At 38.7% G+C, this 15,304-nt stretch overlaps 1 protein-coding gene across 2 annotated transcripts; it reads left to right on the top strand.

Moving 5' to 3' along the window:
* Positions 1-270: 270 nt before the first annotated feature.
* GOLT1B (golgi transport 1B) lies at positions 271-14,285 on the top strand. 2 transcript variants are annotated; one of them, XM_063358155.1, is made up of 6 exons: positions 271-326; positions 4,752-4,843; positions 6,688-6,866; positions 10,190-10,271; positions 11,257-11,290; positions 11,643-14,285. In XM_063358155.1, the coding sequence occupies exons 1-5, from the start codon at positions 302-304 to the stop codon at positions 11,263-11,265; spliced, it is 387 nt and encodes a 128-aa protein (XP_063214225.1). In that variant the 5' UTR covers positions 271-301; the 3' UTR covers positions 11,266-11,290; positions 11,643-14,285. The 2 variants fall into 2 exon arrangements, with proteins under 2 accessions (XP_063214225.1, XP_063214216.1); XM_063358146.1 differs by lacking the exon at positions 11,257-11,290.
* The last annotated feature ends 1,019 nt before the right edge of the window (positions 14,286-15,304 follow it).

Genomic DNA, 15,304 nt, shown 5'->3' with positions numbered 1-15,304 from the left:
TGCCCCCTATCCCCCAATCCGCAGCGGTCTCCCGCGAGGCTCCCGCCCGCTGTCATGAGAGCAGCGAGGCGGGGCGCCGAGACGGGAAGGGGCGCGAACAACGCGGCTGCTGATTGGCGCCGGCCCCTCCAATCACCGGCCCCCTTTCACCCGGCGGCGAAGGGAAGGGGGCTGCGTGTTTCCGGAAGACGTGGCTGTTGTAGCTGCTGTCGCTTCTCCTCTGCCCTCCGCATTTACCGCCGCCGCCACCACCACCACCACCACCACCACCACCACCACCACCACCACCACCACCACCACCATGATCTCCCTTTCGGACACTCAGAGTAAGCGTCGCTGTCAGCCCGCGGAGGGAGGGGAGGGGGTCGCGGGGCTGGGCGCCGCCAAGCCGTGGAGCGGGGAGGCGGGGGATGGGGGACGGACACACGACACCCCGGTGGCGGCCGAGCGGTGGGCCTGGCCCGCCGGTCCCGGACCCTCGCCTATTGTTCGCGCTCCTGTGGCGCGTCGGTTAGAGCGGTCAGGGCCCCGGGCCGCTGTGGCGGAGCGCCCCTGTGGAGAGCTTGTCTCCTTCCTCGGCCCGCGGCCGCTCGGGGCCCCGGCACTCGGGCTGAGCGCGGTGGGGGAAGGTGGCTCTCAGGGTCCGGCTTGTGCAGGCGAGGGAAGGCCGGCGGTACGGCCGTGTCCCGCACCGAGGTGGGCAACGGCTGGAGAGCAGCCGCGGGTGGGAGCGGGAGGGCGCGGGCGGTGCTCAGCTGGCAGCGCCGCTTGGTCGGGGCTGTTCGACCCGTGCTGGCCTGGGCCTCGGGTCTGGCGGCGGTACCGTGAGCTGCCGGGTGAAAGGGAGAGTGAGGCGGGATGCCGGGCTACAGAGGGCCAAGCGCTCGGCAGGGCTGGCTCGCTCCTCCCAGGAGGGCACTGCCACCAGCGCTGCCGCCGCCGGCGTCGTTTGTGTGGGGCTGTAAGCCCTCTTGTGTTGGCAGGGGTGCCGCGGGGTGACGGTGGCGAGAATGAATGAAAGCTGAACGGTAAGCAAAAGAAACAATTAGTTAAAGTCTTCTAGTATGCCTCCGTGTGGACATCGGTGGTTTGGAATCACTTAATTACATGTCAGTGGCCTTACTGCGGTTTTCTTAATCTCTGTTATGACGCGGAAGGCCTGCAGGTGACACTGAGGGGCTTTTAAGGTGAGGACCAGACAGTCTGAAGTGAAAAAAAAAAAAGTAGTAAAGTAGTACTTGTACGTGATTGTAGTTTTCTTTTCACTGAAGAGAAATACTTGGAAATAGAGACACTGAAAGGGAAAATAGAAAGAAAACAAATTAAAGGGGTCCATGAGAGTTCAAACTGCAAGGTAAAGGAGAATGTTAGGTCTTTGATTTAAGCTAACATCTTGCTTATAAGGCATTTCTGGTGTGGTTGCCATGAAAGGAAATGGGCTTGCTTGGTAGGCACAGTTGTGTCAGTTATGAAGGGCGGCAAGATGTGAAAGACGTAGAAAAGAAAGTTTGACTGGACAGCAGGATACTGGAAACAGAGGTATTGGAGAGCCTGTCAAGGACAATGATGAAGACTGGCAGAAAAGCAGGTTAGCAGCATTCAAGGTCAATGACTTCTTGAGAAATTCAGGTGCTGTGCTCTGTTACTGGGATGGTAACTAACCCTTGGGGTTAAGTTTTATATTTCTGATTCATTAAACTCTTGTTGGCTTTGCTTTTGCCTGTTCTCCTGTCCTCCTCCCCAGAGTATTCATTGGGAGGAAAAAAGAAAAATCTCTTCAGAAAGAGGAGATCTGTTCACTGTTTTTTCTTTTCTGAGTTCCTCATTTGGGACCTTCAGCTAACTCCAGTGCTGACTCTGTTGGTTTTAACCGACAAAGCCAAGAGTAGTAAGTAAAATACTGCAGAGTTTGGGGTTTTCTAGTTTTTGCACTGTTTTTCTGAAATTCTGAAGGTATTTCATCAGATATTTTTAAAGTCACTGCTGTTTGGAAAAATATTTTTCCACCAGTTCACTCACGGGTGAAATCGTGTGATAAATACCTGGAGAGGACCACTGTGGTATTAGTTGATGTTTGGAAAGTCAAATTTGATCTGTAGTCTAGACCGTTTTTAAGTGTTTCATTGAATGGTGTTATAAATCACCAGTAATTGCAAAAGAATGCACTTAGTCTTTCCCAAACTAATTTTTCAATACTAAAATTACTGTTAGCAAAATAATAATTAAAAATTGAAACTTCTCATAACCTGTAATTTTTGTCTTCTGAGAGCCTATAGTGCACGATTCCATTCTTATTTTGTACACAAAAGATAGAGGGTGTGCATTGTCTTCCCTGAACTTTCACAAGCAATGTATCTTCATTTTGAGTATTAATATTTATTAAGCCGTTTTGATTACAGTGCTGCAGTACTCTTTCAATGCTTCTGCAGAAATCCCATAAGCTGTGCAAAAGCATTGCTTCCTTCTCTCAGTAAATCATAATAACTTTTAAAAAACCCTGAGTGAGTGTCACATGGCTAATATGTGTTCGTATTTCTAGGCGTCGAAAAGTTGTATTTGAGTAATATGAGAAGGCTCTTCTGGCGCAGGAGAAAGCGTTTAAAAATAGTTCACACCCTCTATAAAAATTTCTAGTTCATTATTGCAAAGATTATTGACAAAATGTCAGTGCTTGCCTTTTTTTTTTTTTTTTCTTCCTCTAAGAATGCTGATCAAATATATTTAATATATTTCCAAATTCTGATATGAATCAAGTCAGTAACATATTCTGAGATACTGGCAACAGAGTAGTAGTCCTGGACTACTCATCTTCTTTCAGCAGTAATTTTGGGGTGATGAGAATGGTGTTCCTTTTTTCTTTTCTTTTCCCTCCACTAACCAGAGGATATGGTTGACTTCTAAAGTGAATCTGATGTAGGAGTAGGTGATTACAAGCATGTTTGAAGTGAATACAGAAGTAGTAATTGCAGCAGCTGTTGGGAGTTGGCCTCTGCCTTCTTGCGAGATCCCTGCTTTGCACTGTGTTTGCAGGAGGAATGAATGCTCATTTCCCATGATTGCATATTTATCTTATTGGCAGCTGGTAATTCCTTTGGAGTCCTGCCTCCTAATGTTTCCCTTCCAGAATACAGATTGTTTCTGCTCTTCTAAAGTAAAGAGTACTAGAGAAAAGGGCAGATTGCAATTGTTATATTGCCTTCAGTCAGCAGATTCGTTGAAAATACAATTTTCAATCCCATTTTTCATTATAAACTAGTACTGAGAACGTCTGCAGTAAATCAATTGTAGCAGGTTACTTAGTAGTTTTAATTCTGGCTGGTTAAAATGCTCACAGCAAAAGTTTAAAGTGGCAAGCAATACTGTAGAACTACAGACTTAAGACCATGTGATCTGCAACTTTGCTGAAAGATGAGGCCTTGCAGAAGTTAGGGAAGCTGAATGTTGCAGTAACAAATCTCTTCACTCTGAGTTGTTTTGAAATTTATTTGCAATAACTAAGTGGAAGTTCTTGAATAGGCAGAGTGATTCTTCTTTATTCCTGAACTCTTCAAGAAACAGTAAATGATCAAGTAGATCTGGTTAGCAGTAGCAGTGAAGGCTATGATAGTGAGGGTGGGGTTTTTTGTTTGTTTCAGGCTAGACACAAAACTGCTAGGATCTTCAAAAAAATATATATATCCACACAGAGAAGCAAACTGAGCTGCCAGCCTGTCTATAGTATTACGGCTGGTTTTGATAGCTGTTTTTATGTATCCTGTAGGTTTCTAAGTTCTTTGGGCAAAGGGATAGCAATAATGTAAGGGTGAGTGTGTGGATGAATGGAAAGATTTTTTTGCAGCAGTGTTGCTGCTGTTCCTGTTATTTCTCTCTTATTACAGTCTGCCTGAGAGTCAAAGGAAGGCCTTAGAGGTTTAATTTTAAAAGTAGGATGTATTTCTAAGTATGGTCTGCAAGATACCTTAGAAGCTATTGTCAAATGGTAGCTTTAATCAGCGTGGCATTTCTAGCCCAGTTTCTCAGGCAAACCTTCCATCCTACTCTTGCCTTCCTAATATTTCTTGAGCAACCTTTACAGACAGGCAGAATGCAAAGGTATGTAGTATCTACTGGTTTTGTGAACACTGGTAACTGGCTGGAGACCCAAGCTAGTGTTTAATAGCCATCAGCGCATGTGTAACTTGGAAAGAGCCTACAGCGTTGACCTGAGTTGTGTTCAGCCCAGAAGTTAGGGGAAGTGGGACTGCTATGCAAGATCATGGGAGGTGGAATGTGAGGTCTCAGGAGGATGGAAAGGACCAGGGTACTTGTGTTACTGCAGTAAACATAATGGCATGAGTTGCAAATGGAAAAATTTCATTATCTGTTCACAAAACAATCCTTGTCTGCGTACTACCAGTAAATCAAAAGGGTTGTCTTTGCCATATGTATATATGCATGCGTGCTTTCGTATTGCATTCAATTTCAGTGTATAGTTCCAAATATGCACTCTTTTGATAAGCAGCTTGCAAAGATCTCTCTGTCTGTTATTGAAGTAATTGATGTCTGCAAGACTTGCTGTATTTGTACACTCGGTAAAGTTTTTAGGTGGTCATAAAATAGGCTGAGTTTTTCTGTAAGTTTAAAATGTCTGTACACTGGACATTCTTTTCTCACAATTTTTTTGTGAGAAACAACTGTTTTTCACAATTTTTATGCGCCAGTCTTCCCTCGTACCAAGTTTTGTTACATGCGTAAACTTGTTTCTTTTTCAGAGATTGGAATGGGACTAACAGGGTTTGGAGTGTTTTTCCTTTTCTTTGGAATGATACTCTTCTTTGACAAAGCTCTTCTGGCTATTGGAAATGTAAGTGCCCGCTGCTCAGTCTTATATTCTGCACTGCTTAGAATTAAGTATATGATATATTAAAAATAAACTAAATATAGAACAATGTGTTATCAATTTGAAACTGGATCACAAAAAATACTATGGCAGTTTGGTATAAAGGAAGAGTTATGCTCAGTGATACAAGTGAATCATTTTTCCCAATTAAAGTTAGAGCAGCTCACATCAATCTAAAGATTGTACCCCCAGGTCAGGCCTGCGGTATGTTGGTCAGACAAGAAGCAGCTTGTTCCACGGTTGTTATGCTGCTGCAAATAAGATTTTTAGATTGGCTGTGATTACTAATGCTTTCTTTTTTGTGACCTTGTTAGATAACTGTCAGATTTTCATATCTATTTGGGTAAGAATAGAGAAGTGTTTTGTACAGCTAGCAAATGTGGCTTTGCTGTACTTTATGAGGAAAGAAAGAAGTATGAATTGCTGATTGTCTGGGTTTAGAAGACCCAATCACCCTTTGCAGTATAGACATTTAATATCTTCAGTTTTTACCAAATCAAAGTTTTCACTTAAAGCAGGATAGAAAGTAAATCCTAGTTCTGGTACATAAAATTCCCAATCCAAAGCAAATATAAAATGACAGAGTGCTTTCTGAATGTGATAATCTCTGCGTCTCTGCTTTTCTCATCTTCGCCAGCCAGCCAAGAGCACAGCCTGGCAGAGGTTCGCATCCTCTTTTGCTGATGTCTTGAAGTCTGTGGTCAAAACTGATCAGTTTCATTCAGTGGCAGCAGAGTCAAATACCGAGATTCACTGAAGGAAAATTCGAAAAACATATATTTGAATTTGGGTGCGTTAGTTGAAGCATTGTTCTGAACCATCAATGAAGTGTATAGTGGAAGAGTAAAAAATAAAATAATGTTTATTTTTTCTTTTCCTAAAGTAAGGTGGAAATATGAGATCCTGTTTAGGGAAAAATGATGAAAGCATAGGTAGGAAGAGACAATGACAGGCTATGTGATAACCAAAAATAATGCAAGAAAAGGTACTGGAAAGTTTTTAAAAAAATTATATCAGAAAGGGGAAAATATGTTAAGAAAGTGGTTTGTTAAATAACATACAAAACTTAAATTTCATCTGTAATCTTGAGTAAAATCTGAGATACTATCCCCTTTGCAGCAAAGATGTTGCCCAGCTGTATGCTTACAAGCTGAAATAATTACAAGTCCTGTTGCTAAAGGACATTAGAAGTAGTTATAACTAATTGGGACTAGTGTGATGGTGTTCAGTCTGTATTGGAACTAGTAAACAGTAGAAAGACTATACACAGAAAAAAAAAAACCACACCAAAAAAGCCAATAAAAACAAATGAGTAAGATAACTGATAATGCTCTTCAGCTGTTTTCATATTTTGGCTTTGCACTGTTCAGTAGATCAGTAAAAGCTGTTGAAGATGTCCGTAGTACAGAACAGAGGTGCTTTTGTAACATGTCCTCAGTTTTTAGGAACCTTTGCTGTCAGTGGTACTAAGCTGTAGCGCTACTTGTAGGGAATGATTGTGGTTATTTTACAGGACAGATATAACACAGGTCTTTTGACGTGATTGTTTTTATCAGAGACCACAAAGGTAGACTCTTTACTTTTTAAGCATCTGTGAGAAGAGTCTTGAATGCTAGCTACAAATGCTTTAAGATAGACTTTACAGAAGAAAATCACTAGTAAATTCCTTCTCACCATCTATCTTTTGCTATTAAAAGAAGTTGTGCCAGAAAAGCAATCTAATTTTGTAGAATCTATATATGTTTACGTCCTAAATTTAGGAATACAATTACCTTTTTTTTTATTTGGTTGGTTTTTGTCTTTTCTAGGTTTTATTTGTGGCTGGCTTGTCTTTTGTTATTGGGTTAGAAAGAACATTCAGATTCTTCTTTCAAAAACACAAAATGAAAGCAACGGGCTTTTTCCTGGGTGGTGTGCTCATAGTTCTCATTGGTTGGCCTTTAATAGGAATGATCCTTGAAATTTATGGGTTCTTCCTACTATTCAGGTAAGACTTGTTTCAAAATACCTTTCTGTATTGGTGTATCTAGACATAAATGTATTTGTTTAGTGTTGCTGCATTACAGCTGACAAACAGGCATCCTTTAAATGTTTGCTTTTGATAGATTTTGTATAAAGTTGTTGATTTACATTTACAAGAGGTGTAAAGTTGGTAAGTAATTCTCCAAGACTTGCTAATGCTTCTCCAAATCGGCTAATGTTTGAGGCATATATCAAACTGACTTTGGTAGTGCTGTTTATGTCTAACCAAAGCATTGTAAAGCTTCAAAATACCTGTGAGCCCAAATTGTTAGCAGTGCAAAGTTTAAATATTTCCTCATAAAAAGGCAGCTTAGATACTTAGTATTTTGTTTGGTGGGAGGTTTGTTCTTTTCTTTTACAAATGGGGCAAAATCCTTGGTTACAAACATCCTAGGTTGTTTCAGCCCAGTGAAAACATGTTTTTTTCATGTTTCATTAACGCTTGTACCCAGCAGTGTCAGAACTGCTGGTTTGGGTTAGCATTATCTGGACTGAGTTAAGGAAAGATGAAAACTCCTATTTTTTTTTTTTCAATGGCAATCTTCATACATGTCATACCTTACATAACGTGTCATTTAACTTCTTCATAAATGCAATTATAATGGTGAAAGAATTTGACTTATTACAACCTGTATATCTATATTTTATCTTTATTTCCATGGTTGAAATTCCATACTTCAGAACAGAACAAAGCACAAAATATGCTAATAAGGAAGAAGGGAGGCTTTTAGTTGTTCTTGGACTTCTGCGCAGATGAAGACTGTTCCACTAATGCTCATTAATCTAGTAACAGACCCCTAAAGTATTTTTGAAGTGTTCAGCTACTGGCTAAATAATAAGTTCTTGTTAATCAAAATCAAACCACTGTTCTCCTGGCGTGCTTTTTTTTTCCACTCAGTAAAATTGTATTTTAATCTTGTATTTAGTTGAGATAAAATGTTTAAATATTTTTGAAAATGTTTACTTAGCTTTTAATATATGCTTATTTTTCTACTCTATTACTCAACTCTGTCACTGCAAGTGTTCTGAAAATCACAGTATATCACTGAATACGTTGTCACTTCTTGCATGTAGCATTTGAGTTTAATCAGCCAGTACAAAGCAAGCGGAGTATGTTTCTAAACACCCCTTCTTTTAAAAGATCTCAAAAGAATTATACATTACAGTGTCTGAGCAGGTATAGTTATGGATTATCTACTGGGGCTAGCCAGGGGCTAGCAGGGTAAAATAATGTAGAAGGGATTATAGGAGCTCAGTAGTTACAGCTAGTCAGTGCAACTATCCCTTAGCCAGAAGAGTGTCAACAATGTTTGCACCTGGATTTATCTGATCTGTTTTAATTTAAAACATCTCTAGAGCATCTTTTTCTAGTGCTTAATAGTTCTTGGAGTCTAAATCCCTTGCTACAATGTTAGCTAGTTACTACTTCAAACAAAGCTTTTTGTTTTGCTTCCGTCTCGTTCATTTCGACCATTATTGTGTTTTTGGCAACTTGCTCCTTTCTGAAGTTAAAAATGCATTGAGAATGCATCTCAAGCATAACTTTATATGGTTCCTCAGGATCCAGCTGTTTGGTTGCGTAACAGAAAACTTGCCTGTTATCATTGGTCTCTGAACTACGTAATTTTCTTGGGCCCAAAGAATACCAGATCATGCACCTTTGGATTTTTTAGGGCAGTACGTTGTAGGGATGGTCATTTCTGTGTGCCCCAGTGATTCCAGTCATGTGGATTACCAGGACTTTTATATGAAGAACCTTTATGTTTATCAGGAGTAATTTAGCAGTTCTATTAACTTCAACTCAGACTAAGATAGTACAAATGTAAACTACTGTATTATACTTTTTTAGTGTCTTGGTTCTTAGATCACTAAGCCAGTTTCGCTAGGTGTTCAGACCTCTCTAGAACCTTTACTTGTAGGTTGTTGTCTTGCATGTCTAGACTACTACTTTTATGCAGTCACTGTCCATATGCCCTGTAGCAGTAATTGTAGAGCACCTGTTGTCCATAAAGCAACGGTTAGGTACTGGTGACCAAGAACACTTAAACAAATGACAGGATTGCAAAGACTTTTATTTTTTTTTAAGGATGCATCTGACTGAAGAGGGAGATAGACAATTATTATTCTACTATGGTTTAAATCTAGAATGTCTGTCCTTTCTTGTCTTTATTTAACATGCTGCCACAAGTTTCCCATTAGAGGCTTAGTCTTTTGCTATATCTTCACATGCTCAGATTGTGTGCAATGGAGAAGGCTATTACAGGACAGTATCTCATCTGGTACTCTAATCTGCTTTTGGAGCCTTGTTTACGTTACAGGCATACAAAGTTATGGCTACCAATATTATCCTACCCATACTGACTGTTACTTATTCTTGGCTACACCAACTGTTTTAATCTGTTAAAGTGGTTTGTGTGCCCTGCATCACAATTTACTGGACTACTGAAATGATCTGGTCTTAAAAAAAAAAAAAGTCTCCAGGAAAAACTTGCTGGTATTGATGTTATCCACCAAATAGTTCCTATCAGTGTAGTGAAGAGGATATGACCTGTGAAACTTCACTGTTTCACTGTGGCTGAGGTTTCATCTACACAGGGAACATATAGCTCAACAAGAGATAACTCGGAATGCCACCACCAACTGAATTGCTGCAGTTGACCGCAAACAGCGGAGATACTGCCATAGAAAACTTGTTTTCTTGCTGCGAAGACGAAGTGGACAGGGCAGGGGGCTACACCATAGCAGCTATACTAGGCAACATCCCCTGGCTCATGATTCAAACCTCTGACTTCACGTAAATTTGTGAAATAAGTGAATACACAACTCTGTCACGCTTAATTTTCTTTAGTTGATGTAGCGTACCATATAAGGTTTCAAACGGGATTACTCAGAATTAGCTTCAGTTGTTTTTACACTGGGTACTGCAAGACAGTTTCTTTTTACATTATAGGAAATAATCTCAAAATATGTATGACAATTTTGAGAAGTCAGTTCAGAGCATCAGTTTTGTTGACGAAGTTAGGTATTCTTTCTTTAGTTATTTTTTGAAGAGCTGACTGAGGGTTGCCAGCTATGAAGAAAATTAAGTCCATTTTAAATTTCGTGGTTTTCTCTTTTCTCTGCTGAATGTATGTTGATGTATTTGGTAAAATTAATGTGTTGCTAACGAGCTATGAGATTTTATGTAAACTTGGTTTAAAAAAATATCTTCTATTTCTTCATTTTATAACAATATGAGAATAGTTTAATTATAAAAACTAATACGGTCTTCTGATATCTTACCTAAAGGGGGTTCTTTCCTGTGGTGGTTGGCTTTATTAGAAGAGTTCCAGTTCTTGGCTATCTCTTGAATTTACCTGGTATAAGCTCGGTAAGTGTTTGGTACTTCATGCAAAATTTGAAGCTTGTACTGTTTTTTATTCCGTTGTTATAGTCATAGTAGAAATGCATGAGAAATAAAGTAAATATAAGCTTAGAGCAGTGATTTTGAGTGTATTCCTGTATAGTTCTTGCACCATACAGATCACCTTCATTCTCAGTGAGAGACTTCTAGATGTAAAAGGAACAAAAGGACAGCTTTGCAGAAGCTGCCCCCACTTACGTGTTGTGAAGTGGAAAGAGCCATGGATTGTGACTCGGAACGCTGGGGTTCTGCTTCCTGCTTCACTGTTGGCCCTAGGTGACCAGATAAATGAATCATGCCACTGTTCCGTGCCTCTTCTGTCTGTACGATGAGGAGGACACTGCTCTTCTTTGTATAGTATTTGGATATATTTATGAAAAGTGGCCTCTAAAAGCAAACAGTTTAGTTCAATGTTAAGTTGAAGCTTGGGTGACGAATCCAGAAACTATTATGATGCATGATCATTCACCAGATGAGTTTATTAAGGTCCACTGCAGCAGGCCACGTCTTGCTATTTACTAAGATTTGTATTTTTTCAAATGCAGTTTTCCATTTTTTTAGCCAAATAGCCAGGATTTGAAGACAATTAACAGGTGCCAGAAAGGTGGTAATCTAGGATGTTTCAGTCAACTACTTTTACTGTGCTAATTTCAGTATGTATTTTAACACAAGTATTTACAACCATAGTTTTGAAAGCAACAGTTTTAATAGCTACTACTAAAAAATTAATAGGGGGTATAACTTAGATGTATACAGGCTGGTTTGTTTTTTTAAAAAATTAGTGTTCAAGATCATCTGTTCCAATCTTACAGTTAGGCCAAGTTCTGGCTCATAATTCATGATCAATTGAATATTTAATTTGTCAATTGATCTTACTTAGTCATATTTAATTTGATCATAATGGGGTTAAATCTTGTTTTAAAAGGATAATTGTTACATGTTTTATTCAAAGCCTACGTAGGCTCAGAAGAGAATCCACAGTAATGGTCAGTTGAAATATCTTACTTGGTCTACTAATGCATGTGTGGCTGATATTGTATTGTTTTGTTTTAATCATTAAGCTAGCAGTGTTATCTGCATTCTTCTATTTCCTTTTTCATTCTGTTGCATCTTCATGTTGCACTGTTAATGTCTATATGAGAAAAACATGTCATGCAGAAACACAATTGCAATATAAGATTTTTAATTTTCACAAACTTAAATCATGAGACCTTGGTGAGTACTATTTTCTCATTTTCAGTTGCATACTAACTGTGCAAGTAGCAAGTAATATTTGAGACTAACTTCACTGTACGTAAATATCATGCAGCTTAAAACCTTTTGTCTCCTTTTCTACAGCTTGTAGATAAAGTCGGAGAAAGCAACAACATGGTATAATGACGAGAGCAGAAGACTGATTCTAAACTTACTGTATTATTTATAAAATCCTTTTGAAGAATACTCAGCACAAAGATTAAGTTGTGTACAAAGGAAAAGCTTGTTACGTTCTTTACATAACAGTTTAATTTAAAATGTATAGTCAACAATATACATTAGACAAGAAGCTCAGCAAGTATGCTTCTAGGAAAGTAACTCCAGAGTTCAGGAAGTAAACTGAAGAGGTGAAAGTCATGGAATAACCCATGTTACGACTGTTCAAGACTATTTTTGTTGGCTTTGGAAAACAAGCTAAAGCCAATGAACCCTTGTGGAATTAACGGTGCCTGTACTTTACCTCCTTATTTTGAAGGTGCAGTAAGGCAAACAGGCCTACATTTTTTTTTTAAGGGTGACCCAAACTTGTCCAACCCTCTGCTTACTATCGTTCAGAGTGAAAAAAAAAAAAAAACAAACAGAAAGCTTCTTGTGTAACAAGAGATGCGTCTTTGCATGAAGGTTAAGATGACTATTCATCTTTAAGTGTATTATGACAAAAGAAAGGAAACCCTACACAGTTCTGTTGTAAACGTATTTGTAAATATATGGCTGAAATAAAACATTGTTATCTTAATGTTTCAAAGCCAAATGTAAGTTGATTGTATTTGCCTTCCATTTCGGAATATGCAAAAGGTCAATCTTTAATAACTTCAGTCTTAAATGTTGGTTCTAAACATGTAGAGCTCAACAGGGAACTCTGGAAAATGACTTGCACTCCTTCCAGTTTGTTCTCCTTGAGTCATGTTACACGTGCATCCAGGTGAGAATGTAGCCCCTTGTCACTAACATGAAAACTTGGTGAAATATGCTTAGTTCACACAAAAAAATAATGCATTTGGTTAAGGTGCTGATGTGAACCCTGTGAAATGTATCTTATCAAAATTTGAACCTTTGTTTTTAAATAGTTTGAAGCTAAGGTTTCTTTATTTACTCTGGAACTACAAATTGACTTTTATTTTTTACAGTAATAAAATGAAAAATTAAAGTTCTGTGTATGTGAGTCTCTGGGGAGAAAACTGAGCTAATGGGGCTAACTAAAGATCAAGTGCCAATCTCCATGTATTTTGTTACTTGGGTTATCTTCAAATAACTTGAAACTTCTATCAATCACAGCAACAACTTTGTTGTTACAGAGATTCTTAGCTAACCTGGAATAAATGTCCCCTACTAATGCGAGGGTCCCATTTCTGCTTCTATTGGAATGTTAAACATTGTGCACTTTCAGTAGATTTAGTTACATAGTGTCCTCACATAACAAAACATGATCGTTAAGTAAATTGTATTTGTGTAGGCTTGGGGAGGGGAGGAGGGGGGTCTGTTGTGTTTAACTTTTCTTTCCCCTTAAATGTTAGCCTAAAAAAATTACCAAAATGCAATGGTAGTATTTCAAGTAGCTATGTAGTCTTAAAGGTCTAATGACTGGGTTGGGTTTTTTTTTTGGTAGGGTTTTTTTTCCTTTATTATGCAGTTAAAATTGGTATTTTCCAAAACAACTTTTAAGTTAAGAAGAATCCTCATATATCAACCTATTTGGAAGTCGCTGTGAAGTTTATTTGTATGAGACATGTTTTATTCTCATTACAACTGTATAAATAGCCACAACCTACTACTCCCAATGTTTAATTTGCTTCCTTCTCAAACAGACACAAAATGATTCAATGAAAAAAATGCCATTATACTTACAATGAATAGCATCTGTTTATTTTATAAATGACAAAAAAATGACTATATTTGCCTGATGGCATGTGTGTTATAGTTTACAGACAGGAGTAAATATGACTTGTGGCTTCTACCTCAAGAGATAAACCAATTTTAACTGCTCCCGTAGGTCTGTTGTGTGTTAAATGGCTTAGAGAATAACACTACGGCAGCTTAGCAGCCTCATCTTGTTTGCTTTGATAGAACACTAGTCTGTACTGTGGGAATCAAGTACTGTCTAAAGCAGACAGTGTTCATAATTTACATTAGAAGTTAGCTCCATGCAGATTTTTGTTTTTATCTTGTGAAAAATAATGTGATGGGAAGGGTGAACCACACCACATGAGTATGGGGCTCTGACTGAAAGCACATTGCTCGGTAAGCTGAAGTACCTTTATTGACAAGAAAGCTGATGATATCTTTCAGAGGTGATAAATGTGTTGCTGTATACGATCCTTTAGCCCTCTGAAATGCCGGGCTGTAGGCAGTTCATCTCACTTCTATTTAGTTCATTGTTTTAAATCAAAAGTCAGGTTTTGTCACATGTGAACTGTTGTGAAAAGCATCTGAGGGAACAAAATTGTATGTTGAATTTAGTATAGTCTTTACCCTCGAGGTAATGTTGTCTTTGAGACAGTTTTGCCAAGATAAGTGTGGGTGGCAGCAAAGGTCAAAATGACTTAGCCTTAAAGTGTTTCTATTGTTGTAAAAATATCTCTTAACAGAAACATGCTTGGAACGTTTCCCCTTTTAAATGTAATTTATAATTGCTGCTTTAAAAATCGTGAGGATGGATCTTATTCTGAGCAAAAGAATACTGTAAATATCCTTGTCATACCTTGAATAAATGGGTACCTTTTTCTATAACTTGTCTTTGTGTCTCTTTACATATACATTTTAAGAAAGTGTTTTGGCAAGTTTTCATTTCCAAAGATTAGGGCATGGTGTTACTGCTTGGATATCTTACACTGTTGTGACTTTCATAGTATTAGTGTCTTTGGTTAATCTTAAATGGAACGTTTTCCTCATTTTCTTACAATAAATCTTTTACATAAACATTCCCCTAGTTATTCAGATTCCAGTTTCAAATGCATCACAACAAAATGTGGAAATTACAGTTACGTGGGAAATAGTTTCTTTGTTAAACTACCTCCTTTCCTATCTGAGGAAATAGCTGTGAAACTTCAGGAGAAAAGGGGTGCATGTCTAGAACTTAGAGCAGGTTCTAGTCCCTGTGCTTTCAGTTTAGTCTAACGATATAAGCACGAGTGCTCTATAGGCTAGAGGGTGGCCTGATGAGCAGATTCACTGCTCTGTGATGCTCTGCAAGCTTGCAGCCCACTGTTAAGGATTTTCACAGTCAGAGTAGAACAGCAAAGCAGGGATTTTATTTGGTTGTTGAGGTGTTGTGTTTGTGCTATGTGTTAGTTGATGCCCTAAAACCTTAACTTTAAAGTTCCAGCCTCTCAACTTTTACTGAAGTTGGTTCTGTCCTAAGAATTCCAAAGAATTGGCACTTCCTGATTTAAAAGGAAAAAATCCCAGCTACGTCTAGTTATATTGTTAAACTGTGAGAGATATAATGTTAATTTGTATGTAGCTCGTGGCCAGTTACTTTCAGTGAACAGTTGCCATTCATTAACCAGGAATACTTTGACTTTGTTATTGTTCACGATATGGTGCCGCTGTAGCTTAAAGTCTGTGTCAAAAGCGTTGTGAAGTAAAGATGTCTTTTCTCTGTGGTAGACGTCAAAGGCAAGGGTTTATTGGATTACTTTAAAGTTGTTTCCTCGCCAAAAGATGCAGACTTGTCTAGTTGTTGCCTTTCTGGTTCACTTGATTATCAGGCTGGAAAGTAGAGTCCACGTCCCTAAACAAAATGTAGT

The sequence above is a fragment of the Chroicocephalus ridibundus genome, chromosome 1 (assembly GCF_963924245.1).
Source record: "Chroicocephalus ridibundus chromosome 1, bChrRid1.1, whole genome shotgun sequence".
NCBI classification, from domain to species: domain Eukaryota; kingdom Metazoa; phylum Chordata; class Aves; order Charadriiformes; family Laridae; genus Chroicocephalus; species Chroicocephalus ridibundus.
The sequence above is the reverse complement of the archived record's forward strand: the minus strand, read 5'-3'. Positions and strand labels throughout refer to the sequence as shown.

Excerpts from the sequence above, each read along its gene's own strand:
- GOLT1B (XM_063358146.1), top strand. The coding sequence starts at position 302 with ATGATCTCCCTTTCGGACACTCAGA. Across the intron at positions 327-4,751 it reads CTCCCTTTCGGACACTCAGA|AGATTGGAATGGGACTAACA; the intron begins GTAAGCGTCGCT and ends TTTCTTTTTCAG. Across the intron at positions 6,867-10,189 it reads GGGTTCTTCCTACTATTCAG|GGGGTTCTTTCCTGTGGTGG; the intron begins GTAAGACTTGTT and ends TCTTACCTAAAG.